Source organism: Loxodonta africana, chromosome 1 (assembly GCF_030014295.1).
Source record: "Loxodonta africana isolate mLoxAfr1 chromosome 1, mLoxAfr1.hap2, whole genome shotgun sequence".
In the NCBI taxonomy this organism is placed as follows: Eukaryota; Metazoa; Chordata; class Mammalia; order Proboscidea; family Elephantidae; genus Loxodonta; species Loxodonta africana.
In genome coordinates, this window is record NC_087342.1 from 53457662 (window position 1) to 53485185 (window position 27524).

The 27524-nt window shown below is 38.3% G+C and overlaps 1 protein-coding gene across 1 annotated transcript in view; it reads left to right on the top strand.

Annotated features, from left to right (window-relative positions):
* Positions 1-24591, top strand: part of TMEM170B (transmembrane protein 170B) — a 65841-nt gene extending 41250 nt beyond the window's left edge. The window contains exons 2-3 of the mRNA XM_003416465.4: positions 5158-5328; positions 16766-24591. Coding sequence (XP_003416513.1) covers positions 5158-5328; positions 16766-16896 — 302 coding nt within the window. The 3' untranslated portion in view covers positions 16897-24591. The remainder of the gene's footprint in view (positions 1-5157; positions 5329-16765) is intronic.
* The last annotated feature ends 2933 nt before the right edge of the window (positions 24592-27524 follow it).

A 27524-nucleotide genomic window follows, 5' to 3' on the forward strand; every position in this document is an offset into this window, starting at 1 on the left:
TTCCTCTCCATATGGAAGGTGTATGATTACATTTTTTATTCCCTTTTTATTATTTTCATGTTGTCTTCTTTTATATAATAACATCGCTGTTGCCCTGTTTTGGACTTTTTTATTATCTTGCTTTGTTTTTTTGGATTTCCGTCTGCGTTGACTTCTGATTGCTCTGCCCAGTGTTCTAGTCTTGGGTCGATACCTGATATTATTGATTTTCTAACCAAAGAACTCCTTTTAGTATTTCTTGTAGTTTTGGTTTGGTTTTTACAAATTCCCTAAACTTGTGTTTATCTGGAAATGTCCTAATTTCACCTTCATACTTAAGAGACAGTTTTGCTGGATATATGATTCTTGGCAGGCAGTTGTTTTCCTTCAATTTTTTAATATGTCATCCTATTGCCTTCTTGCCTGGATGGTTTGTGCCAAGTAGTCCGAGCTTATTCTTATTGGCTCTCCCTTGTAGGTGACTTTTTGTTTATCCCTCACTGCTCTTATAATTCTCTCTTTATCTTTGGTTTTGGCAAGTTTGATTATAATATGTCTTGGTGACTTTCTTTTTAAAATCTACCTTATGTGGAGTTCGATGAGCATCTTGGATATCTTCTCATCTTTCACAATATCAGGGGAGTTTTCTGCCAACAAATCCTCAACAATTTTCTCTGCATTTTCTGTTATCCCTCCCTGTTCTGGTACTCCAATCACTCGTAAGTTATTTCTCTTGATAGAGTCCCACATGATTCTTAAGGTTTCTTCATTTTTTTTTAATTCTTTTATCTGATTTTTCTTCAAGTATATTAGTGCACATGATTTATCTTCGAGTTCAGAAATTCTAGCTTCTACTTGCTTAATTCTGCTCCTCTGACTTTCTATTGAGTTGTCTAATTCTGTAATTTTATTGTTAATCTTCTGAATTTGTGATTGCTGTCTGTCTATGGATTTTTCCAGCTTATTAAGCTTTTCATTATGTTCCTGAATAATCTTTCTGATTTCTTCAGTTGCTTAATCTGTGTTCCTTGGCTTGTTCTGCGTATTGCCTCATTTCCTTCCTGATGTCTTGAAGGGTTCTGTATATTAAACTTTTATATTCTGCATCAGGTAATTCCAGGAATGCGCTTTCATGTAGAAGATCCCTGGATTCTTTGTTTTGAGAGCCTGTTGAGGTGATCATGGTCTGTTTCTTTATGTGACTTGCTATTGACTGTTGTCTCCGAGCCATCTATAAGTTATTGTATTAGTTTATGCTTGCTTACTGTGTCGTAGTTGCTTGCTTTGTTTTGTTTTGGTATACCCCTATGGGTTGCTTGAGTGAGCTAGCTTGATTATTTTCACCTTTGGAGCTCTGGTGTCCTGTCCCCAGCTGGCTAGAGCTGTTATCAGGTATATCAGTCTAGGAGTCCATTCAGTTTTCTTGTATGAATTCAGCTTAGGTTTCCAGGTAGCTGATATCATGTGTGTGGTACAGGCTCTGTCCTACAGTCTTAGAGGGGCAGGGGTGATTGGCATATATACCGGTATCTGATTGCAGCAGGGGGTCACGCTATGAACAAGGCAGGGGGCTGAGAACCGACCCCCAAGTGTCTCTGAAGAAAACGTGTCTCTCTTCCCTAGAGCGTGCAGGTGGGTGGGTTCTGCAGAGGGACCGTGGGCACCCAAAGTTTTTGGTTGTGAGGACTGGGAGGTACCAGTTATCTTTGGACCCCTGTCGTGGGTGGCTGGGTGACTTGAGTGGAGCTGCCAGTCCTTAGGTCCCTGATGTGGGTAGGCGAGGACCTTGTTTAATAGGCAAAGCAATGTCAAACGTCAGACACCCACCACAGCTGAAATGGTTGGAGTTTGCCAACAAGGGCCTATTCTCCCGAAATAGGCCCACACAGGTCCACACAGAAGGGAAGGGTGCTCAAGGTCCACAGACGGTTTATGCCTGGACAGGAGCCGCTTCTGTCCTGAGTTCCCCTGGTTAATGGAGTTAGCAAATTATCTTTTCCCCCCAGTTGCAAATTTTTCCCTTCCCCAAGGCCGGGAGGATGGCTCTGGGTGCTCACCAGGGTCTATCTCAGGCCCAGGCATTTGGCCGCTGAAGCTGGCTTGGGGGTGGGGGGGGCACGGTAAAATATACTCAAGTACTTAGCTTTTGCCGAGAGCACCATTCTTCTCAGGTTCCGGAGGTGCGAGTAGGCTGTGTGGCTGGTTGCTTCTCCCTGAGGAAACTGCGGCTGAGGGTAGTACCAGCCCGCCGCTGCTGCAGACGCTGCCACTCCAGGAATGGTGCCTGAGGGCTCCCTGTGATTCAGGTCCGGTAGCTCCTCTCCACTTCTGAACGGTCTCTTCTTCCCCCTGCCCCTCAGTTCATTGTCTAAGCTTGCCTTTAATGCGCAGGGCTCCCTGCTTGTCACAGATATACTCATTTCACTTGTTTTTTCGGGTCTTTGTTGTAAAGAGGGCTCACCGGAAGCCTCTGTCCATTCCGCCATCTTGGCTCTGGTCTCAGCAATGGCTTTTAGAGAGTAAACCCTGAGTATAAATAGCAGATGAAATTTCTTTGCATTATAGAATGTTTGCATAGAAGAACCATTCTCAAGTTGACACCTAAACTTTTTGGAGTCAACTCTTTTAGGTATAAGTAACAGAAACTTTACCTGAATTAGTTTAAATAAAAATAATTTTATTACAAGGTGTATTCATGAGGCGTAAGAATCACAGTCAGCACAAAGCTGGTTGCTATGAGGCAGACGTCAGGTGTATTTCTGCCATCCCACATCTCCATTATTTCTGATACCAGCTGGCACTCCCACAGCACTCTCTACTTCTCTGCGGTGTTTGATAATTCATTGCAATGGCCATGTAGAGCTCATAGACCATACTCACAGTTATGTGGCTTATTAGGGGAAGTAACAGGCTACAACTCCATATCAGGATCAACTTGGAAGTAATATGAACAACTTGGGATCAGCATCAGGAAGCACACAGGCAAGATCCAGAAGGCTCCCCCAAAGTGGAGAGTACATCCCTCTCTTATTCAGTGGAGCACAGCTCTCTCAGTTGCTTTCTGCCATCAGGCTTCTCTGCTGTTGGTGTCTCCACTGTTAACTGGCCCAGCTCATATCCAGTGTAGCACCTGCTAAGCTCTGTCAGCTGCTGTCTGCCATCAGATCTCTCCACTGCTTAACTGGCTCAGCTCATAGACAGTGTAGCAGTCTGCTTATCTCTCTCAGCTGCTTTCTGCTGTCAGACCTCTTTGCCATCAGGCGTCCCCACCATCACCTGCTGCTGATTGGCCTAGCTCATAGCCAGTGTAGCAGCTTCAGGACTACTCTGCCCCCTCATGGGTCTGCTTCTCTGCCAGCCCAGGCCTTAGCTGGCATGTCTAAGCTGCGGCTTTGTCAGCTAACAAGCCCAGCTCTTAGCTGGCAGCTTTCTCAGCTGCAGCCTTTTTTTTTTTTACCAGGCTTGGGTCAGGCCTCTCCCAAAGGACATGCTCCCTTCCTGGCTTCTGTCAACCAGGAGACCTCCTAAACCTCTGCATTTCAGCCATTAATATATCATAGTCCTCATCAGTTATAAGGCATGAGCTCTCTCACCAGACCAGATTTCATTCAGTCCTCAGTTACCTATAAGGTGTCAGTCAAATCAAGTCTTGTACAAAAGTGACTTGTTCTACAGGCAGGGACTTGCTCTTCCTTTGGGTAACAGTAACAACCCTTCGGGGTAGAAAGCAGCCTGAGAGGTCCTCCAAATTGCTTTTCCAAACAACTAGGGCAAAGGTAATAATTCCTCAAGGCTTAGGGGGAAAATCTCCCAAGCTGTTTTTCCAAATAACCAAGGAGAAAGGCTACACAAAAAGGAACTCATTACATCACACAAGGAAATTGGGATTTTGCGTTGAATTCAGTGTGGGGCCGGTCTCTTATCTTTCTCTAATGGATCTGTTTTTCTCTCTTCTTGTATCATGGTTTTCATCATTTAACGATGAAATGGCACACAAAATCCTGATCCTTTCAACTTTAGCTACTAAAGACTGAGGAGACTCAGATGCTGCCAACTCAGAAATTCTCAGGGAAAGGGAACCATTGGACTAGCTTGATCAGTTGCCTGCCCTGTTGTACGTCACCACAGGTGTGGCCAGGGAGTCGGCATCAATGCAAGGGCAAAGCAGTCTCTCTGGAATGATGTGGATTGATTGGGAGGCAATGGGGTGTCCAGAAGGAAGGAGACAAATACTAGAACAAAAAACTGGCTGTAAGTCTAAAGTTTCAATGAACAGTTAATTGAAAATTTCTGGGCAAGGACAACTAAAATGACCAGAGGCAAAGAATTAAAAAGAACAAAAAAACACCTGATTTCTTTTGTGTAAAAAGTTGAGGTCCAGGGGAGACTTGTCTGAAATTCTTAAAAGATAATGCAGTAACTGATTTCTGAGATAATTTGTATTAGGGTTTTTTGGGGGGAGAGGGGGTAGTTTGGAGCCCTGGCGGTGCAGTGGTTAAGAGCTTGGGTGCTAACCAAAAGGTCAGCAGTTCGAATCCACTCCTTGAAATCCCTATGGGGCAGTTCTGCTCTGTCCTATAGGGTTGCTATGAGTCGGAATCCACTCGATGGCAGTGGGTTTTCGTTTGTTTGGTCACTGGTATTTAGTGTAGAAAATAGGAAATTATACATCTAACATAATTTATAATTCCAGGAGGTTTGAAAATACTATATCAAGGGTTTATTAGCCAAATTGATGGTGGATAGCCAAATAATGGGGACATTTAGGGGAAATTAGAGTACAGCCGTCACCTTCTGAAGTCATGGACTGAATTATTTCCTCATTAAGCGTTAGTAATGATGGTAATTATTAAAATTTATTTAGTATGACTGTGTGTCAGATGGAGCCCTGGTGGCACAGTGTTCAAGAGCTCAGCTGCTAACCAAAAGGTTGGCAGTTCGAATCCACCAGCTGCTACTTGGAAACCCTGTGGGGCAGTTCTGCTCTGTCATATAGGGTCACGATGAGTCAGAATCGACTCAACAGCAATGGGCTTGGTTTCTGGGTTATGTGTCAGATACTGTGCTAGGCATTTTTATATCCACTATCTCATTTAATCTTTCCTAAAACATTTGCTGAAATGAATTATATGAGATGTATTTCAACAGCATTGTTAACACTTTCCCTTTTCGTTTCAGAGATGTGGTACTGGATCTTTCTCTGGGCTCTCTTCTCCTCTCTGTTTGTCCATGGTGCTGCAGGAGTGTTGATGTTTGTGATGCTACAGAGGCATAGGCAGGGGCGAGTAATCTCTGTCATTGCCGTCAGCATCGGATTTCTGGCTTCTGTAACTGGAGCAATGATTACTAGTAAGTTGATTTTGTCTTGTTTAAGGATATAATTTTTATGTACATATGGTTTTGGTGACTTTATCCTTATTGTAAATGTAACAGTAGTATAATCTTTCATATAGAATATTTTTCAGCATTATACATACTTCACCTCAGAGGTGAAGATTAGTTCATTTATCCCTTGAACCTGTGTGTGATGGTTAAGGTTGTGTGTCAACTTGGCTGGGCCATGATTTTCAGTAGTTTGGCAATTCTGATGTAGTTTGGCAGTTATGTAATGTTCTAATCACCTCCATGATGAGATCTGATATAATGTAATTACTTCCATGATGAGATCTGCTATGCATAGTCAGTCAGTTGAAAGGGAATTAATTTCCTTATGGCGTGGCCTGCATCTAACGTATATGGACATTCTGGCAGAGCTTGCTGGCTTTTGCTCGCTCTAGATCCTGCAGCTGGCTTGTCATCATCTGACTGATCGTTCTTGGAACTTGAGCCAGCAGCTTACCTGCCAATCTTGGGTTTGTCAGCCCTTGCAGCTATGAACTTTGATTTGTACGTATGATTTTTATACTTCTATGTGAAGACTCAGTATGTAAGGTTTTGTTGGAAATTAAAAACTTTGTAAAAATTGGCAAGGGACAAAGCAATTCAGTGGGAAAATTTGTATCATAAAGTGTAATTATAAGTGAATGTAATTTGTTTTAAAAGAGGTCACTATTTAGTAAAGGAGAAAGGGAAAAAATATGACAGCAATAATTGTTTTAAAAAAATAAAAAATATTGCCCTTAGGCCTTTGATGTCATCTGTCTGTGACTAGAAAATAAAATCGCATTTGACTCTTTATGTACAAATTATGATGGCACACATCTCCCCTTGCCTAATAGAAATAAACCACGTTAGAGTGTCCTCTAGTTATTTGCAAGTTTTCTGCTTTTCTGCCTCGTGAGCCTTTTCCTCTGAGTCCTGCAAATTCATTCCCTTGGGCCCTCTCCTCTTGACGCTACACTTAGGCCCCATCTCCAGCCTTGGGTTCAAAGGGATAATTCTGCTTGTTTCTGCTTCTAGTTGGATCAGAACTAAGATTCATCCTGTTGAGACTGGAGGGTGCCACAGCTGCTGCTTTTGTATGGCTGTGCCCCAAACTGGCTGCTTCTCTCTTCTGCTGGTGGTTCTGTCATGGCTTAGAATGCTGTTCACTTCTGGTTTACTTCCATATATCTGGGTCAGTTCACTCCTACCACTGGCTCTGTTTTGGGATTTTCTAATAAGGGTTTCTTCTTGTCTGGTTGGTTCTTAGCTCCAAAGATAAGAGGACACCCTTGTCTTCTGCAGTTCAAAGGCCTCCCTTCTTTTCCATCACAGGACATACCTGGCCTTGAGAGGAAAGCCTTGCTCTTGTATCTCTGAGTATGGTCTTGTCTTATGGCACTAATAAGACAACAATAAAATAGTGGTGAGAAATAGTGAGTAGTCTCTTTTCTCATCCTTTCTTCATTTACTATTTGTTTTTTCTGTATTGTGCTGTGTTGGGTTTTTGTTGTTGTTAGGTACTGCTGCATTAAACCTGTAACTTTATCCTATGGTACCTCATCCATTGTACCATAGGTTGGGTTTTAAATGAGTACTCAGATTGAGCTGAAGCACAGGATATGTGTAGTGGATAGTTGGACATTCTGCTAGAAGGATTGAAAAGAGCCAAGTTCTAATGGGTCATGGAAGACCAACCAGAATCCTGCAGGCCATGGAAAGCAGGGGGATTTTGAGTAGGGTTGGCAAGGGGAAAAGCAGTTCAATGGGAAAATTTGTTTTATGATGCACTGCCATCAAGTTGATTCCAACTTGTAGCGACCCTATAGCCATCCTATAGGACAGAGTAAAACTGCCCCGTAGGGCTTCCAAGGCTGTGAATCTTTACGGAAGCAGACTGCCACAAAGTTCTCCTGCAGAGTGGCTTATAGATTCGAACCACTGACCTTTTGGTTAGCAGCCAAGCACTTTAACCACTGCACCACCAGGGCTCCTTAATTTTTTTTTCTTCTTATTAACTAAAGTCCACACTTTATTCACGTTTCCTCAGTTTTTCAGTTCTAGGATCCCACCCAGGACACCACACTACATTTAGTCATCATGTCTCCTTAGGCTCCTCTTGGCTGTGAACAGTTCTGTCCATGTTTTTAGATGTGTTCTTACCCCACGGTGATACATGTACGTAATTTTAAAATGTTTACTCAAAAGCTTAGAGTGAAAAGTAGCACTTTCTTACTCCTCACAGCCTAGTCACACTCACTAAAAGCAACCACTGTAAATACCTGTTTCTTTTGATATTTATATCCATGTTTCCAAATAGTATGTTTATACTAATATTTCTTAGGTTATCAATTGTAGACATTATATATATGTATCTCCATCCCATTATAGGTGGCTAAGAACTTACATAACACACCCTTTTCCCTTTCTCTAATTTTCCTAATGTAGGTTATTATGTTTTACTTACCTCAAATATTATTGTACATGTTGTTACACGTATGTAAATAAACACCAGAGGAATAAGTAGTGTATTATGATTGTTTTACCTGTATACCTTTTTTTTTTTTTTCTGGGTAAACTGTTACCTTGTCTCTTCTTTTTTAATATAAGCATTTAAGGCCGTAAATTTTCCTAAAGTATTCCACAAGTTTTGATATGTAATGTTTTTAGCATCCAGTTCTAAAATAGTTTTAATTTACAGTGATCTGTGAGTTTTTAGAAATGTGTTCTTTAAATTTCTGAATACATAGGTTTTTTTCTAGGTATCTTTTTTCTTATTTCTATCTTAAGTGCGTACTAGTCAAAGAAAATAATCTGTAAGATTCCACTACTTTGACAGTTGTTGATATTGCTTTTAGGACCCAGTATATAAAATGTTCTATGGATGCTTAAAAAGAACTTGTATTTTTTTTGTTAATTCACCCATTTCACTTTGTTGATAATGCTCTTTTTGTTTTCTGTTAATGGAAAGCCTAATTATTCAGATGTTGGTCTTTCTGAAATGGTCGTATCATATAAGACTCTGATCTTTTCTCCTGTTTTGTTCTACTATTCTATGATAGTAGAACATTCTGTGGCTTTATATTTTGTACTTTCCATTGAGTTTTTAGTTTTAGATACAATATTTTTTACTTCTAAAAGCCTTTTCTTGTTCTTTGATTTTTTTTTTTCATTCCCAATGTAGTTTTTTTGTGGATATAATTATCTTCTCTTTGAGAATATCAGTTATTAAAGTTTTTTTTTTTCTTTTTTTTCCGGTAAGTTCTCTTCTTCTCCAGGCATCACCTCTTTTCCCCTGACACTTTTTTCTTTCCCCTTATGTTTTTGTTGGCATCCCTCTCTTACATGTTGGAGGTTTTCCTTAAATGTTTGTGACCTTTGCTTGCTGTTCATACTTGAGAATGAAACATGAAAATATTTCATGTCTGCGGTTGGTGTGTGAGTGAGATTTTTATGTTCCAGTATCCCCACCATCACTTGAAATTATATAGCTGTCTTAATTTTAACCAGTCTAAAGATGTAAAGTTACATCTTAATGTTGGTTTAATTTGAGTTTCTCTGTTTACTAATGAGCATGAGCATCTCTTCCTATCCTCATGTGTTGGAATCGACTGAACAGCATCGGGGTTTTTCCTGTGTATTATTTGTTCGAATTCTTTGCTTATTTTTGATGTTTCTTATGTATTAGAGATATTGGTCTTTTGTTGGTTTTGGACTCTGCAATAACTTCTCTGTCTTTTATCAGTTACCTTCATCCATAATGTCATTTATTGAACAGAAATCTTTAACTTTGATGTAATTAGAATTGATGAGTTTTTTGTTCATGGTTTATAATTTAGGATTTTGTTCAAGTAATTCTTCCCCACACTAAGGTCAAAAGATATTTTGATATATTTTCTTCTGTTAACTTAATAGTTTTACCTTTTAATTCATCTAGAGCAGGAGTCAGCAAACTTTTTCTTAATGGGCCAGATAGTAAATATTTTAGGCTTTGCAGGTTAGATGGTCTGTGTCAGAACTGTTCAGCTGTGTTATTGTAAAGCAGAAACAACATACAGAAATTAATGGACATGGTTTGTTCCGAGAAAACTTTATTTGCAAAAACACGCACCTGACTTTCAGGCTGTAATTTACCCCCTGGTCTAGAGTCTACATTTGCATTTGGTGTTAGACATGATTCCAGGTGATTTTGTTTCCCTTCTCATATACTGAGTCAGTTTTTACCACACTGTCCGCTAAAAATCCATGAAATCCTCATTGATCTGACACCTTTATTGTGTTTAAAGTTCTCAGAGTACATGGATCTGTTGCTGCACACTATTTGGATCCATTGGTCTTCTATCTGTTCTTGTTGCAAAAGGGACTTTTTTTTTTTTTTTTTTAATTCCTATGGTTTTTTGTAGTATGTCTTAATATTTAGTGGGGTAAGAGCTCTCTCTTTACTTTTTTTCTCAAAGTTGACATAACTACTCATGAACCTTTGTTCTTCATATAAATTTTAGAGTATGTCTTTTGAGTATCTTAAAAAGTTTGAAAATGATTTTGGTTAGCATTCTATTGAATGTAGAGACTAATTTGGGAAGAATTGATGCATTAAATTATCCAGTCCAAGAATGTGTAATATATTTCTATCCAGATCCTCTTCCATGTCTTTTATTAGCATTTAAACATTTTGTCTCAATGGAGGGTTGTATATTTTTGGTTATGTCAACCCCTAAACATTAATTGTGTTATGATGTGGTGCATAGTGTCTTTTTTATGACATTGTCTAGTTTTACTGATACAAATACTGTTAAGTTTTGTAAATTGAGCTTATGAAAGAGTAACCAAACAAAAAAACTGGTTCTTTGGGAAGATGCTGGCAAACTAAGAAAACAGAGGCTTGGGTCAGATGCATCTTAGGCTTCAAGGTGACATCTTTGCTTTTCAACAGTTGAAAGAGGTCTTTTGCAGCAGATTTCCCCAATGCAATGCTTCTTTTGATTTCTTGACTGCTGCTTCCATGGGTATTGATGGTGGATCCAAGCAAAATGAAATCCTTGACAACTTCAGTCTTTTCTTTGTTTATCATGATGTTGCATATTGGTCCAGCTGTGAGGATTTTTGTTTTCTTTATGTTGAGGTATTGTCTTAGTCATCTAGTGCTGCTATAACAGAAATACCACAAGTGGATGGCTTTAACAAAGAGAAATTTATTCTCTCACAGTCCAGGAGGCTAGAAGTCTGAATTCAGGGTGCCGGCTCCAGGAGAAGGTGTTCTTTCTCTGTCGGCCTTCTTATCAGTCTTTCCCTGGACTAGGAGCTTTTCTGCACAGGGACCGCAGGTCCAAAAGACACACTCTTCTCTCGGCACTGCCTTCTTGGTGGTCTGAGGTCCTCAACTCTCCACTTGCTTCCTTTTCATCTCTTGAGAGTTAAAAAGTGGTGCAGGCCACACCGAAGGGCAACTCCCTTTACATTGGATCAGGAATGTGACCTGGGTAAGGGTGTTACAATCCCACCCTAATATTCTTAAACATAAAATTACAATCACAAAATGAAGGGCAACCACACTATACTAGAAATCATGGCCCAGCCAAATTGATACACACATTTTGGGGGGGACATAATTCAGTCCACGACAGGTATAATTCATACTGAAGGCTTTTGTCTTTGATCTTCATCAATGAGTGTTTCAAGTCCTCCTCATCTTTCAGCAAGCAAGATTGTGTCACCTGTGTAATGCAAGTTGTTAATAAGTCTCCTTCCAACCCTGAAGCCCCCTTCTTCATATAGTCCAGCTTCTGAGATTTTTTGCTCACATACAAATTGAATAGGCATGGTGAAAGGATACAACCCTGATGCATACTTTTCTTACCTTGACGCACTATCCCCTCGTTCTGTTCGAACGACTGCGTCTTGACCTATGTACAGGTTCCTCATGAGCAGCAATTAAGTGTTCTGAAATTCCCATTCTTCATAATGTTATCCGTAATTTGTTATGATCCACACAGTTGAATGCCTTTTCATAATCAGTAAAACACAGGTGAACATCTTTCTGTTACTCTCTGCTTTCAGTCCTGATCCACCTGACATAGCTTGAATTTCTGGCAGTTCTCTGCTGATGTACTGCTGCCACCACTTTTGAATGATCTTCAGCAAAATTTTACTTGTGTGTGATATCAATGATATTGTTTTGATAATTTCCACATTTGATTGGATCACCTTTCTTGGGAATAGGCATAAATACGGATCTCCTCCAGTTGGTTGGCCAGGTACCTGTCTTCCAAATTTCTTGTATAGACGAGTGAGCACCTCCAGCACTGCATCGTTTGTTGAAACATCTCGATTGGTATTCTGTCAGTTCCTGGAGGCTTGTTTTTCGCCAGTGCCTTCAGGGCAGCTTGAATCTCTTCAGTTGCATGGGATCTTGATCATATGCTGCCTCCTGAAATGGTTGAATGTTGACCAGTTCCTTTTGGTACAGTGACTCTGTATTCCTCCCATCTTCTTTTGATGCTTCCTATGCCATTTAGTATTTTCCCCATAGAATCCTTCAATATTGCAATCAAGGCTTGAATTTTTACATCAGTTCTTGCAGCTTGAGAATGTCGAGCATGTTCTTCCTTTTTGGTTTTCTATCTCCAGGTCTTTACACATGTCATTAAAATACTTTGTCTTCAAATCTCTGACATCCATCTTGGTCTTTTCTTAATTTCCTTTCTCTTTAAAGACCTTGTGCTTTCTTTATGTACGATGTACTTGATGTCATTCCACAACTCTGATCTTCGGTCATTAGTGTGCAGTGCATCAAATCTGTTCTTGAGATGGTCTGTAAATTCAGGTGAGATATACTCAGGGTCATTCTTTGGCTCTCGTGGACTTGTTCTAATCTTCTTCATCTTCAACTTAAACTTGCATATGAGCAATTGATGGTCTGTTCCACAGTCGGCCCCTGGCCTTCTTCTGACTGATGATATTGAGCTTTTCCGTTGTCTCTTTCCACAGATGTAGTCAATTTGATTCCTGTGTATTCCATCTTCCAAGATCCATGTGTGTGTAATTGCCATTTATGTTGCTGAAAAAATGTATCTACCATGAAGAAGTCATTGGTCTTGCAAAATTCTAGCATGCGATCCTCTGGGGTTGTTTCTATCACCAAGGCTATATTTTCCAACTATCAATCCTTCTTCTTTGTTTCCAACGTTCACATTCTAATCACCAGTAATTATCAATGCATCTTGATTGCATGTTTGATCAATTTCAGACTGCAGAAGTTGGTAAAAATCTTCAATTTCTTCATCTTTGGCCTTAGCGTTTGGTGTTGAAATTTGAATAATAATTGTATCAGTTGGTCTTCCTTGTAGGTGTATGGATATTATCCTGTCACTGACAGTGTTGTACTTCAAAGTAGATCTGGAAATGTTTTTTTCGATGATAAACGTGACGCCGTTCCTCTTCATTTGTCATCCCTGGCATAGTAGGCCATATGATTGTCCTATTCAAAATGGTCAGTACCAATCCATTTCAGCTCACTAATACCTAGGGTATCAATCTATGTGTTCCATTTCATTTTTAATGGCTTCCAGTTTTTCTAGTTTCATACTTCATGCATTCCACATTCCAAATATTAATTGATGTTTGCAGCTGTTTCTTCTCATTTAGTCGTGTCATATCAGCAAAAGAAGGTCCCAGAAACTTAACTCCATCTACGTCATTAAGGTTGACTCTACTTTGAGGAGGTAGCTCTTGCCTGGTTGTATTTTGAGTGCCTTCTAACCTCAGTGCCTCATCTTCTGACACTGTATGTCAGACAGTGTTCTGCTATTCATAAGTTTTTCACTGGCCAATTTTTTTCAGAAGTAGACTGCTAGGTTCTTCTTCCTAGTGTGTCTTAGTTGGAAGCTCTGCTGAAACCTGTCCACCAAGGGTGACCCTGCTGGTATTTGAGATACCAGGGGCAAAGCTTCCAGTATCACAGCAACACACAAGCCACCACAGTACAACAAACTGACAGATGTGTGGTGGTCTACAGTAATAATAAACATATTTTCTTATATTTTATGTTTACTTTTATAGATTTGTTTTTAATACTTAGCTGAAATTTTTCAGCTTTAATTCATTTGAAATTTATCTTGGGGAATCACGTGAAATAGGAGCTAAATTATTTTTTCCAGATGGCTATCAACTGTTCCAACAGCATTTACTGAATGGGTGAATCACCGATTAGAAATATCCTTATCATTTACTACTAGTATAACTACTGGACAAAACTTGTTGAGTACATTCTAGGATCAACACCTTACAAGTATTATCTCTTAATCTTCACAACCATCATTTTACAGCAGAGGAAATGAGGCCCAGAAAGGTAATGGGGCTTGCCTTTTAATCCAGGAGTCTAATTCCAAAACCTGTCCTCTTAACCTATGTCACAGGAAGTTTAAATTGACAGATTCGTCTGCCATTTTTCCATGCAGCCTGAGCTAGTAATTGCTTTGATTTTCCTTCTTGGATCATGATTGAAAGTTTAGTGTCAGAGATGGAGGCCAAATTGTGATTTTTAAAATTGAAGATAGTCATGGAAACCTAGGGTAAATCCAAATAAAATGCAGAGTATTTATCATTTCTGGTAATAAAGAAGGCATAAGGCCATTGAGGGTTTTTAAGAATGTCATCTGATTTTTAAAATTTGGGGATATGAACAGTTATGCTAATGAGTCCATTACTTGATTCAGTACGTATTGATGCCTCTGTGTCAATCCATCTTGTTGACAGTCTTCCTCTTTTTGCTGACCCTCTACTTTAGCAAGCATGATCCTTCTCCAGGGAATGATTCTGCCTGATGATGTGTCCAAAGTATGTGAGACGAAGTCTCTCCACGCTTCTAAGGAGCATTCTGGTTGTACTTCTTCCAAGATAGATTTGTTCGTTCTTTTGGCAGTCTGTGGAATAGTCCATATTCTTTGCCAGCACCATGATTCAAAAGCATCAATTCTTCTTCGGTCTTCCTTATTCATTGTCCAGCTTCCACATGCATATGATGCGATTGAAAATAGCGTGGCTTGGGTCAGGCACACCTTAGTCTTCAAGGTGACACCATTGCTTTTCAGCACTTCAAAGAGGTCTTTTGCAGCAGATTTGCCCAGTGCAATGCATCATTTGATTTCTTGACTGCTGCTTCCATGGGTGTTGATTGAGTAAAAGTGAAATGAAATCTTTGGCAACTTCATTCTTTTCTCTGTTATCATGTTGCTTATTGGTCCAGTTGTGAGGAGTTTTGTTTTCTTTATGTTGAGGTGTATGTATTTTTTTTCTTATGTAATCCATACTGAAGGATGTGGTCTTTGATCTTTATCAATAAATGCTTCAATTTCTCTTCACTTCAAGCAAGTAAGGTTGTGTCATCTGCATAATACAGGTTGTTAATGAGTCCTCTTCCAATCCTGATGGCCCGTTCTTCATAGAGTCCAGCTTCGTGGATTATTTCCTCAGCATACAGATTGAATAGGTATGGTCAAAGGATACTACCCTGACGCACACCTTTTCTGACTTTAACCACGCAGTATCCATTTGTTCTGTTCTAATGACTGCGTCTTGATCTAGGTACAGGTTCCTTATGAGAACAATTAGCTGTTCTGGAATTCTCATTCTTGGCGATATTATCCATAATTTGTTAAGATCCACGCAGTCAGATGCCTTTGCATAGGCAATAAAACAGGTCAACATCTTCCTGTTATTCTCTGCTTTCGCCCATGATCTATCTGACATCAGCAGTGGTATCCCTGGTTCCATGTCCTCTTCTGAATCCAGCTTGAATTTTTCCAGGAATTGATGCCACTAGGAGTTTTCTTTATTTAATATCAGTTACTTTCTTGTTTTCTGAATTCTTTATTCTTTTTTCATTTAATATAAATATGACATGGTAGAATGGTTTGGGGATTTATAGCCAGACTAACCTGGATTCAAATCCCAGCTCTTGTACTTATTTCTTTGGGCTCATAGTAATTGAACCTCTGTTTTTTCAGCTTTGAATTAGATAATATTGTTCAGCAGGTATTAGGATATTTGAATAAGATAGTATTTGTAAAGTTCCTAGCAAGATACCTAGTATGTGGTAAGCACACTATAAACTTTAATTTCCTTCTATTTTAAAACATGTATATGAAAGCCCTTGGCTTAGATTATTTGCTTTACCCATTTATATCTTTTATAGAATACAGTTACTTTTATTTGGGTGATATTAAGTGAACTACAAAGAATCTTCAGATAATGTTGATGAATAGGTTTCTAACTCAAGTAATTGTCAATTCAGCATCTTGGAATAGTTTATTTCTGTTCTTTTTCTTGTTACTTTTTGTTTGACATTCTAGAATATGTAGACAGTTTTATCTAGAGAAATAGCTTTAAGGCTGGCTCACCCTCTGAAATGAAATACTATAACTTAAATGTTTTTTATGACTTCTTAATGTCCTTTTAAATCAGCCATTTAGCTACCACATTATTATATAGCCCATCTTAATAAGATGAAATGTTGAACCACATGGCCTTCTTGCTCTGAGATTCTCTCTCCTTCTGGGAAGTGCATGCCATCTAAAAAATTTTTCCTAGAACAGAACAGATGTCAAGTTCATCTTTCATTTGTACTAGCTGTCAAGTAAGACTAGTTTCAACTTGACAGTTTATGCTTTATTTAGAAGTTCAATAAACTTTTTATGGTAAGATTGAGATACTAATTTGCAAATATTCTTAATTTTATATGTACTTAAGAGTTCATTTTACTCAGTGAAATAAAGATATCTTTAATATAAAGATTTTCTTCAATAATTTAGAAATTACATTCAGTTGTATAGTTTTTCCTGCATTATTATTTGTCATTATCAATACATGTGTTGTATGTTTATAAAAATGGCTGATGAGGTCTGCCCAATTGAATGCCCAGGTGAGAGATTACAATAGTGAATTACTAATTTCTTATGCACATACTTGATGTCAAATATGTAGTCCCTGGGTCGTTGAAACAGTTAAGCATCAAGCTACTAACCAAAAGGTTGGTGATTTGAGCTCATGCAGAGGCACCACAGAAGAAAAGCCTGGCAATCTTGCTTCTGAAAGGTCACATCCATGAAAACCTATGGAGCGCAGTTCTACTGTGCAACACGTGGGGTCTCCATGAGTTGGATTCAACTTGACAGCAAGCAGTTTAGTTACTATAAATACATAGCTTGAGGTTGAATAGATAATCCTGCTTCTCAATTAAATGATTCAAAAGTGGCATGGCAAGGTGTAACTTTTACCAATCACATGAAAACTCATGATTTATAAAGTGAGAGCCAGTGCCGATTTATTGTTTTGATAAAATGCAAAGAGCTCTTAAGTTAGCATAATTCATTGTGTTTTCCGGTGAGTTCACGTGTCATTTGCTTTCTCATCCCTGTTTCCGATGCAGGTGCAGCAGTGGCAGGCATTTACAGAGTAGCAGGGAAGAACATGGCCCCTTTGGAAGCACTGGTATGGGGCGTTGGACAGACTGTACTGACATTAATCATCTCCTTTTCAAGGATCCTCGCCACACTTTGAGGCTTCTGTGGGAATGTCTTACTTCACATAAGGAAACAGATGTACAGATTCCCTGAGAATGGCATTGTTAACAAGCAGAGATGAGATTGTACAAGAATGTGGAATGAGCAGGTTAAAACACGGCCTCCAGTTGTGTGGGAAGACTGCCCTCTGGTGTTCAAGCGATTGCACTACTGCACCGCACCTTACGTGCCTCTTTCCAGGCAAGGTGCATCCATACACTCTGTGAAGCTACAAGAAGAAGCACCTTGTTTAGCTGCCAATCAGGTTAACACTGGTGTTGAAATCATTGTTCTTAACAGTGTTGTGTTAAATTACAGGGACGTTTTGAGGAACTGATATATGTGCCAAACTTTTTTTTAACATTGATCATGTGACAGTTTGCCAGTATAGATGTAGATGAGTGCTGTGAATATGTGACATGAGTTCAGGTTATGTAGTGAGAATCGTGTTTTGTAAAGCAAAATCCCGAATGAGTGCTGAATATTGAATCATTTAATATGACAGAAATTATTTGGTTTTTAATGTTGAGCATTTCTGGGGTTTAAGGCTTTAATATGTTTAGGCATTATTGTTATTTATGTGGAAAATACAGTAATACTTATGGAAAACTAGCTAAACTGTTTTAAGGACTCAAAGTAGATCTACAGGGTGCATAATTTTCACCAACTTAAATAACACCCTTTTAATAGTTTCCCTCATGCATAAATATTCTATTTATATGAATTCGGAACTTTATGGGTTACACACATTGATTGTAATTTGTGTTATCATAAAAATATAATTTGAAAATTTTCTTAAAAAGTCTGAAATGCATGTTGCATTCTTTATCCCTGCTGAAGAGTTTGCCATGTGTCTCATAACAAAAGATCTTTATAATGAATATCTCAGTGGGATGATATCACTTGTATTTATCTTGATTCTTGACAAAACATAAGGAATCTTTTATTCTGGGGTGTTAACTGTCTTTAAAGAGTGGCCTAAATTAGGTTGTGGAGACAAAAAGCCTCACTTGCAGATAAGTAACAAGCAAGTTATATAGCGAGAGTAATAACTTAAGCTGTCTTACTTTGGATATGTGATAGCGTTATAAGCTCGCTAACTAAAAATTGGGGGATATAGTAAGTAATTATAAAATATGAAAATTAATCTCAGCATATCAGTACAGTATTGAGTGATTTTTGAGTGATTCATTTTAGTTGTTTAGCTCTTGATTCATTCTTCTCTGTTACTGAAGTTTACCAGAATCTATATGATGTTTTTTAGAAATTGAATGATACCTGGTATAAAACATTTTGAGAAGTTTTAGAAATATGTAATTATTTGTAAGAGTACAGGAAGTAGGGAAAACACAGAGCCTGGTTAAACTTGTCTCCTAATGAGATTTTTTTTGTACCACCATTTCAGGTAATATGAAATTAACGACAATCCAAAAAATAACCTATAACCTGGTTTGGTAAAAGTAGGTTTTTATTGGGCCCCATTCAGATTTAATATCTTTGTTACCCATACCACTTTTTCTCTACTAAAAAATAGAGTGTACCAAGCCCTCAACAGTGAGGAGTTGGTGGGGATACTTTTACCAGTATAGAAGCCAATTTCAGGGATTTAATAACATCATGGCTTGAAAATTTGCTAAATGCAAACATAATAAGCATCTATGCATTCTTGAAGACCTTGGAAGTGATATCTTTAATTTGATTATTTTTATCAGGCAAAAGCCTGGAATTATTTTCATGTGTTCTTTATATTGCTGATATTTTCTCAAATTAAATTTAGGCATAAATTTTCCAAGTCAGTTTTACTTCTCCTTTTCTATTAGAGTTGAGTTGTGTTCTTCCTTTATTTGGCTGTTGTACAGATGATTTAGGGCTCATATTCTTCCAGGAGAATTGCCCATGACATGTTGAGATTGTTTCAGGTTTACAAAATGAATGTTTAACAAATGGTTAGTTTATGAATTAAGAAAGTTTTCATGGTAAGGTAATGTGGAGCATATGATTCATATTCCCGAATTATTCAGAAAATAACTTGGACACATTAAATGTATGAATGCATGGACCAAAGAGGTTTAAACTCCTGATTTTACTCTGAAATGGAGGTGTTAACTGGATGATTAATACTTAGTCTGTAGAATGTCCTGCAATTATTACCAAGTTACTTTAAGTTATGAATTGTGTGTGTGTGTGTACTTTTAACTTTGGGGGGAATTTTTGGTTTCTTTGCTGTTTTCAGATATTTCCATTGAGATTTTTTTGCAAATGTTGCTCATTTAATGTTTGGAAATACAATTGAATAGTGCAAATTTATGAAATTGTCTTAATAGCTATTTATATGCTGAGATTTTCTTAAAAGTTAGTGTTTTTTCTATAGAGGCAAGAAACATTTAATGATATATATACACACATATATCATTATGTATATACATATAAAGCTGCTGTATATGAGTACAGTCTAATTGGAAAGCTTTTGTTCAATGAAAGAATTTGATATATTTGTTCAGTTGAATGCTCATTCAAATACGTTTGAGAATGTTTAAGATTTTTTAATTTGGGAAACACTTCTTGGCTTAATAGTGTTAGATAACCTTGCTTGTGATATGACAAAAGCCCTTTTGACAGATTGCATTATTACACTTCCTTAGAATTTGTATGTTGGTCAGCAGTAGGTTCTCTTTGTGATGAATGCAAGAAGGAAAGGGAGAACCCCCTCCTGTTTACACTCCTTTCCTTACACACTGTTCAGTTAAATACTGTGAAATCAGCTCCCCAAGGAAGAGATTCCTGTATGTCGAAACTAAGTATTATTTAATATACTGTTTAGAGATGACCATAGATCAGAGTCAAGGGACCTTATGCAAGCTACAAAATGTTTAAAACCCTTAGAAGAGGGAGGTGTAAATAATCTGTCCCATGGGACAATTCCGTTGGTTGCCTGGAATGAAGACAGCCCCTACTGACGGCTGTATTCAGTGTGTTCAGCTTAGTGTTTCTTATTTTAGATCTTAATGTTTGCCGAACAGTGTTATAGTTTATACCCAGTGTACTTTCTTAGTATTTGTAGTGTACATTTCCACAGCCCCCAAAAAGTCTAAGGGTTTTGTTTGTGCTTTAAATGAGAGAAGTAAAGAAATGAGCTGGGCTTTATATCATTTATTTGTGATGTAAGGAATAGGGGTAGTTTAAAATCGAAGAATGTTGTTAGAAAGGTCTTTGGAGAACATCTAATTAAGATGAGGAAAGTGGGGCTGCCACCCTAAAGTACCCAAGCTGACACCCCCATGTCAACTAATTCAAGTTTATAAACGTTCCCTGTGGGTCTCCTAGAAAGTGCTGTACTATTTCCTGTAGTAAGTACAAAGATGACCAAGACGTGGTTCCTGCCCTTGAGTTCACCAAGAACTAGCAAGGTGATTTTAAATCCTGAGATTGTTGAGATGATATTTTGCTTCCCGATTTTAGTTGCGTGTTCAAGTCCTGTTTTTCTGCCTCAGATTCTGAGTTTCCCAGGTCATCCACTAGGTGGGATTTCAGTAACTGAGGTATCATTGCTGTGCGAGTGAAGAGTACTGGAATCCAGGCCAGTGGCAGAGATCTGAATCCAGGCCCTGTCCCTTGTCGACTTTTTTGATCTTGAGTTAATCACTTAATCTCTGTGAGCTTCAGCTCATTCTCTGTAAAATGAGATTAATAACTTCCTGTGGTTATCGTGAGGATTACATGGGTTGTTTCTGAATGACAGAACAGTACATATTTGACAGTAAGTGATCAATAGATAGTCATTAAAATTCTTGTGAAAAATTATATTTTGCAATACAATTGAATATGTTGATTTGTAAAATTCACCTGTTTTCTTCCATTTCCTAATTCTCCTTACATATATTTTGGGAAGGAAACTAAAAAATTTCTCTTGTAATCTTGGTTTCCTTCACCTTTTCTTCACCCCTCTGTTTTTTTAAACCAGCAGATACTTGCCAAGCTAAGCAGGATTAAGTTATGGGTAGAGGAGCCAGCATCTTATACTGCTTACTTCCCAGGGACCCTTGGTAATGCAGTGTTTAAGTGCTTGGCTGCTGACAGGTCGACGGTTTGAACCCACCAAGGGCTCCAGGGGCGAAAAGACCTGGCTGTCTGCTCCTGTGAAGATTACAGCCTTGGAAACCCTATGGGCTAGTTCTCCTCTTCATATAGGGTCACTGTGAGTCAGCAGCAGCAGCAGCAGCAGCACTAACTTCCCTTGAATTCATTCGGTCAACATCCATTGAATCTCTACTATATGCCGCTCACTGTCCCTCTTTTAGGGATGGAAAAGTGAATAAGATTGAGCCCTCTGTCCTCGTATCTCTCTCTCCTGCTGCCCTGTGCACTTGGCTCCAAGTGTAGTGTCAACTCTGAAGGAGTATAGAACTGGGGTGTCAGTGGCAACAAAGTCCTTTTTTGTATAGAGCAAAGGCGCTTAAGTCTAAGTTGGTGTTATTGTTTTTAACTTAAAAGGAAATACCGATGTTTTTAATTTATGTCCATTTCATTATTTAAGAAGTAACAAGATACTAAGAGCACTTTCAGAAATATTCTCAGAAACTACTTCACTCTCAGGAATTCTCAATCAGAATCTCTTCATACAGTCTTGAATTTGTTTTTAAGATGGAAGGAAAGTGAAAAATTATTGAAGAAATTCTAGTTGGCCTAGATTGCAGAGAAGTTTGGCAATACTTGCTGGGTAACTGGGTGAAATACTGTTCCTGCAATAATCAGGGGTCAGAGTCTCAGTGGTTAAAACTGATGGGAAATCAAACTGTTTCAAAATCTCCTGTAACTTCCCAGTCCTCTTCATAACACCTTGGAGGGAGATTCTCCAAGATAAACAGGACAGTATTTGATTAGCTATGATTAGATTTTTCAGACATGTGGTACTGTTTTGTAGCAGATGGAATCAAGGTAAATTAAGTCTTTAAATGTTAGATTTAATTTACCACAACGCATTCTGAAGTCACTGCCTTTTTTTGGGGTGGTCAGTTTTGCTGTGTTCTGTGTAGGCAATTCATTGTTGTTGAGGTGAATTAGTTATCTAAAAATATATCTGTGAAATTTGCCTGGGGGAATTCTTAATACATGAAGCATTTTCAGTAGATATGGAGATGTTCCAGCTAGTACTTTATTAAATTAGTGAAAACAGATTTCTGAGTGAACTGCGCTGTGAACTGTGGCAATTTCCTTCTCTGAGGTGAGGGGACTCAGCTTCACATTCTTCACATTCATTGCACATAAGTTGAACTTAAGTAATAACCCTTTTAGGATCTTGAGAACTAATTTCGCAATTTCTCGAAAATCTCCCTCCCCCTTCTGTATAGATTTCATACGTTACAAAATAAACATATGTACAGTTTGTTGGTAGAATCAGAAGTGCTGGTTTAGAAGAGACTACTGTTAACACCTTGTGATTATGCAGCCAAAATGTTATTAAAAACCTAATACTGTAGGCAAGTCAAGAGGGCAGGGACTTGTTACACATTTCTTTGAGCTGCTATACTGCACCTCTGCATAGCTACCCTTAACAGTTGCCTGACTGTCGCCCTTGAGGGGATGGATTTAGTCGTGTGACAGAAACTGGAATGCAGTGTGACATAAATGTATAGAAAGAGGAACTATAGTGCATAATTACCCGAATCCCATAACTAACACTTTTACTCCTAAATATACTTAGGTCGCTCATTTCTAAAAAGCATCCCTTTTTCTTTAGAGCCCTGATGAAACGAATGTTAACTTGACAGTATCACTGATGATGAAAAGTTTCCTTTGTTTTTAAATTATTTGCACATTATCATTAAGTATCTTTGGGAAGGACAGTTACAAAGTTAACTCCATAGAAAGCAACACAGAGGTGCTTCTCGGAATGGTAATAAAAGTGCTGTACTTTCAATGCCGAGTAAACTGATGGTCTCCCTGGCGTTTCTCAGTGTGTCTGATACTGGATGCGTTTACAGTGGAGGAGGCTGTAAGAATTCCAGCCCTCTCCCCATCACGCCCCTTCACACCCACACACACACGCACGTTCAGACACGAACGCTACACATTAGATGAGCAGATATGAAATTCCATCGTGTTTCTCATTTCAGTGTGTAACTTGGTAAAATTATATGGTTCTACCGTAAGTATTCGCCCTTGATGCTAGTCATTCTGGGATGAGGGAATCAACTTTATCTTAAAGTTAACTGGTTAAAATATCTTGATTTAAATAGCAAAAATATAGTTTTCTTAATAGGTATTAAAGGGGCCCTGATGGGGCAGTGGTTAAGTATTTGGCTGCTAACCAAAATGTCAGCAGTTCGAATCCGCCAGCTGCTCCTCGGAAGCCCTGTGGGGCAGTTCTGCTCTGTCCTATATAGGGTCAGAGTGGACTCGGTGGCAACAGGTTCGGGTTTGTTTTGTTAATAGGTATTAAAAGACTCACTTTGAAATTGTGTTAACTCTCAGACCACTGATGAATCATTTAGTAAATCACAGAACAGTTTTTAAAAGCTAAATGATACCTTAGTGCCTTGAAAGTTAAAATACTTTTGCAAAGTGAATTTAGCTAGATTCAGGATTGGTACAGATGAATTGCTTTGTACACATTACCTATAACTTGGAATTAGAAGTGGGAATGGTGTAATTGAAGCAAATCTTAGCTATTGACTTCTTACGGTTTAATGTAAATCAGTGATTTAGCCATTGGCTATAACAGAGAACAGCTACTTTCATTATATTTTCATGATGTGGTATTTTTTTCTTTTTCCAAGTAAGTATGGAATGGGGAAAAATGTAGTCAAAAAAATTAAACGTGGGATTTGTAAACTAGAGATTCTAGTGTGAACAGTATTAGTTTTCTATTGTGGCACAAGGGCAGCCACTTTATGTAACTGTTAGAAATATGTTTATCATCAGGGATTTATTTTTACTACAGAGATACTTAATGTACTGTGAAGTGTAAAGACAAGAAGAATAGACGCTGGAAGGTAATGCACAAGAACAAAGGCGTACTTGACGCGCAGTTCCCTATGTTACGTGAACACGATTCCCCGTTTGTTAAGACTGTAAACTACACTGTGTGAGTATGTGTACTGCATGTTTACATAATACTTTTTAATTTTGAAGGATTATTTAAAAAACTTTATGTATAATACCTAACAAGCTGTAAATATTGTATACTATTGATTTTTAGTTTTATATAAACAATTTTTTTATTTCCCAATTCATGTACAAATCTCATTGTGTATATAACATAATTCCCTGGAGAACACAAATTTTACAGTGAATTTCAAGTATTTCAACTGTGGTAAGCATCTTAGTTTAGCCTTAGAGGTGTTGATCTTTATTTTATTTCACACTACTCTCATTTTCTTCAAAGGGCAGCAATAAACATATGCAAGTTATTTTTAGTTACAGAAAGTTGGTCTACAAGGACAAGATCCAGGTTCCAATTCATTGCTTTAAGAAAAGATGCACAATTAATATCATTCAGTGTCTAATCACAGGGCCGTTTCTGAGGTCCATGTGTGGCCCTCCTCTTTGTTAATATACAGGGTGAACTCTTTACCAATACACACAAAAGAACTGTTCAGAGTAACTCCAGCACTTAAATGTCGTTACACAGAATTTATTGGGTTAAAAATTTGTAATGTACAGTATTTTAATAAAGTTTCTGTATTCAGTTTCATGCACTTATATATAAATAAACCTCTCTTTAAAAGCTTTATGTGGTGGTTATACATCTTTTCAACATGCGCATCGTGGACACCAGTGTCAGTTTTTTGGGCTAGTTTTGCTTACAAATCTTGGAGGTAATCCTGAAAACGGTAAGCAGGAATCCTAAAGACAAACTTGGCCTGGTTTCTAGTTTTACCCAGGACTAGTCCTGGGCTACCATAAGAATAGTCTACTTTTGAGATTTTTTTATAAAGCATGCTATCACTTTTAATAATAAATAATTACCATTTATTGAGTGTTTATTATGTATTAGACACTTAATGTGTATCCTTTAACACTAAAGGTAACCCTTCCAATTATGTGTCTTATACTCATTTTACAGATGAAGCATTTGAGGTTTAAAGGGGGTAAGGAATTTTTCAAGGTCATATGGCTAATAATTGAGCTGCAGTTTTTCTCAATTTTTTTCCCCCCACTATGCTATGTTGGTTTCTACAGAATGTTCTGGGAGCTCTTACTTGTAATAAGATCCCATTACTGACAAAGGCAAGATGACATTATGGGGATTTGAAAAATTATCAACTCAGGATTTGTGTTGTCAAATGTATATGTATTTTGAATTTTTCTTAGAAGCTATTTTTGAGTATTTTGGTATTTGCTGAGCCCTGAAAGAAAGTTTGAGTTTCAGATGTCCCACCACCTACTTAGGACAAGAGCAGAGGGAAAGGTGACGGAGAATAAAGTCACTGAGCCTTTCTGATGGGAAATGAGTCCCGCTGAGACTTGTGGGGGAAGAGCATCTCAGAGTTATTAAAGAGCTATTTATGTCATCGATGTTTTGAAGTTGAACCCTCTTTAATTCATAAGTAACAGAGAGAAAAAAACTAAATGGGACCCATGGCTGATCTTAAAGGAATAGAACTTTGGTTTTCCAGCTTCTAATGGAACTTAAACAGAAGAACTTTTCTCTTCTTCATCGTCACCAGGCATTCTTCTTTTGACCAATTTTATGAACATTCGTAAGTCTCAGCGAGTTCTGGGGCTGATTGGCAAAGTGGAATTGTGTCTGGTGGTTTTCTTGCAAAGCGACAGTTTCATCACTAGGTGGGGTAGTAGTACTTTCTATTTTCTCTCCCTTGCTTTTTGGCTCGGTCATCAGTTCTTACCTATGAACGCACATTAACTCAGTCTGTACTTTTGGACTCAGTTTGATAGGGTATATCTGAAGTTATTTTTTTCTGATAGAAATACATGTAAGAAAGTTAATTTAGGTATGAGAAAAATCCAATTTCTGCATCTCATCACAAGCAAATTTAACTTCCCCCAAAATGTTAACATACAATGTTTAGGGGTTGTTCGCAATTCAGAAAATCACTTCTTAGTTGTATGGTTTTGGTAAATCATTAATTTGGACTTTGGTTTATATAATTTTCTCAAATTAGTCGCTCCAGCACTTAAAATAGTATATTATATGCATAATGGTTTTATCTAACTTAGTAGTTCCACTTTCTTAGTGACGTTTAGTTACATAGTTGGTCAGCTCGCTGAAATAAAAGGGAGTGTACCAACATAACCCCATCAGCCTTATTGTATTGTGAGACTTGTTTTTAACTTCCTGCTCTATTTAATATTCAAACTTGGCTAACTCATTTAACTTCTGTGATCCTTAGTGCTCCTATCAGTGTAGTAGGTATTCAGCAAATGTTTCACTTGGTCCTGCTGACCTTTTTCCATACTGTGTGCACACAGTGGAATGATGTAGTTCCAGGCTGTGCTACAGGTCTTGTTGGTAAGTTCACACACCCGATTCTGTTTCTGTGCAGAGCACAGTGCATTTTTAGAGAGGAATTGTTTTGGGTTTAAATAATCCCATTGAACCGTGGACTGCTTTTGCAGCAAACCCCCTGAGGGGACTTTTTTTCAGAAACATACCCCTGTGGAAAACAGCCTGCTTAGAAAACAGAATGGATAAACTAGCTCAGCTAGCACATCCCTTGCATTCTCTAAACCAAATGTGTACAGGACAAGGAAGCCAAAGCAGCCAACATAAGTCCCTCTGAAATACAGTCATAACTTGCATATCAGCTGTGCACGCAGCCATTAGCTATCTCAGGTCCTGCTGCGAATGGCCTTCTCATCTTTGCTTATTTTTCTACAGAGACAAACTATAGTTCAAACTCAAAGAAGGGTTGGTCTCCTTTTCAGCTCCAGAGTCTTTGGCTTTAAAAGCACAAGTCATGTTATGCAGTGTGGCCTGTAGCAGCCATGGAGTCAGTGTCTTAAAGAACTCAGGGGTGAACTAGAGAAAAGGGTCAAAAGAAATTTCTTAAAACTACACATCTCCTGTCTCTTTTGCTTATTTTTTGTGGGAATTGATGTTAGTGGGTATCTTCGTTATCTAGTGCTGCTATAACAAATACCACGAGTGGATGGTTTTAACAAAGCGAAATTTATTCTTTCACAATCTAGGAAGCTAGAAGTCCAAATTCAGGGTGCCAGAAGGCTTTCTCGCATTGGGGGAAGGTCCTTGACATCAATTCTGCTGGTCTAGGAGCTTCTCAGTGCAGGAACCCCAGGTCCAAAGGATTCGCTCTGCTCCCGGGGCTGCTTTCTTGATGGTATGAGGTCCCATGTCTCTCTGCTGGCTTCTCTCTTTTATATCTCAAAAGAGATTGATTTAAGACACAACCTAATCTTGTAGATTGAGTCCTGCCTCATTAACATAACTGCCTCTAATCCTACCTCGTTAACATCACAGGGCAGGATTTATAACACATAAGAAAATCACAGATGACAAAATGGTGGACAACCACACAATACTAGTAATCAAGGACTAGCCATATTGACACACATTTTGGGGGGGGGAGGGGACACGATTCAACCCATAACGGTGAGTGAAGCCAAGAAGTGATGCAAGAAGTCAGTTTTGCTATCTTTGATATG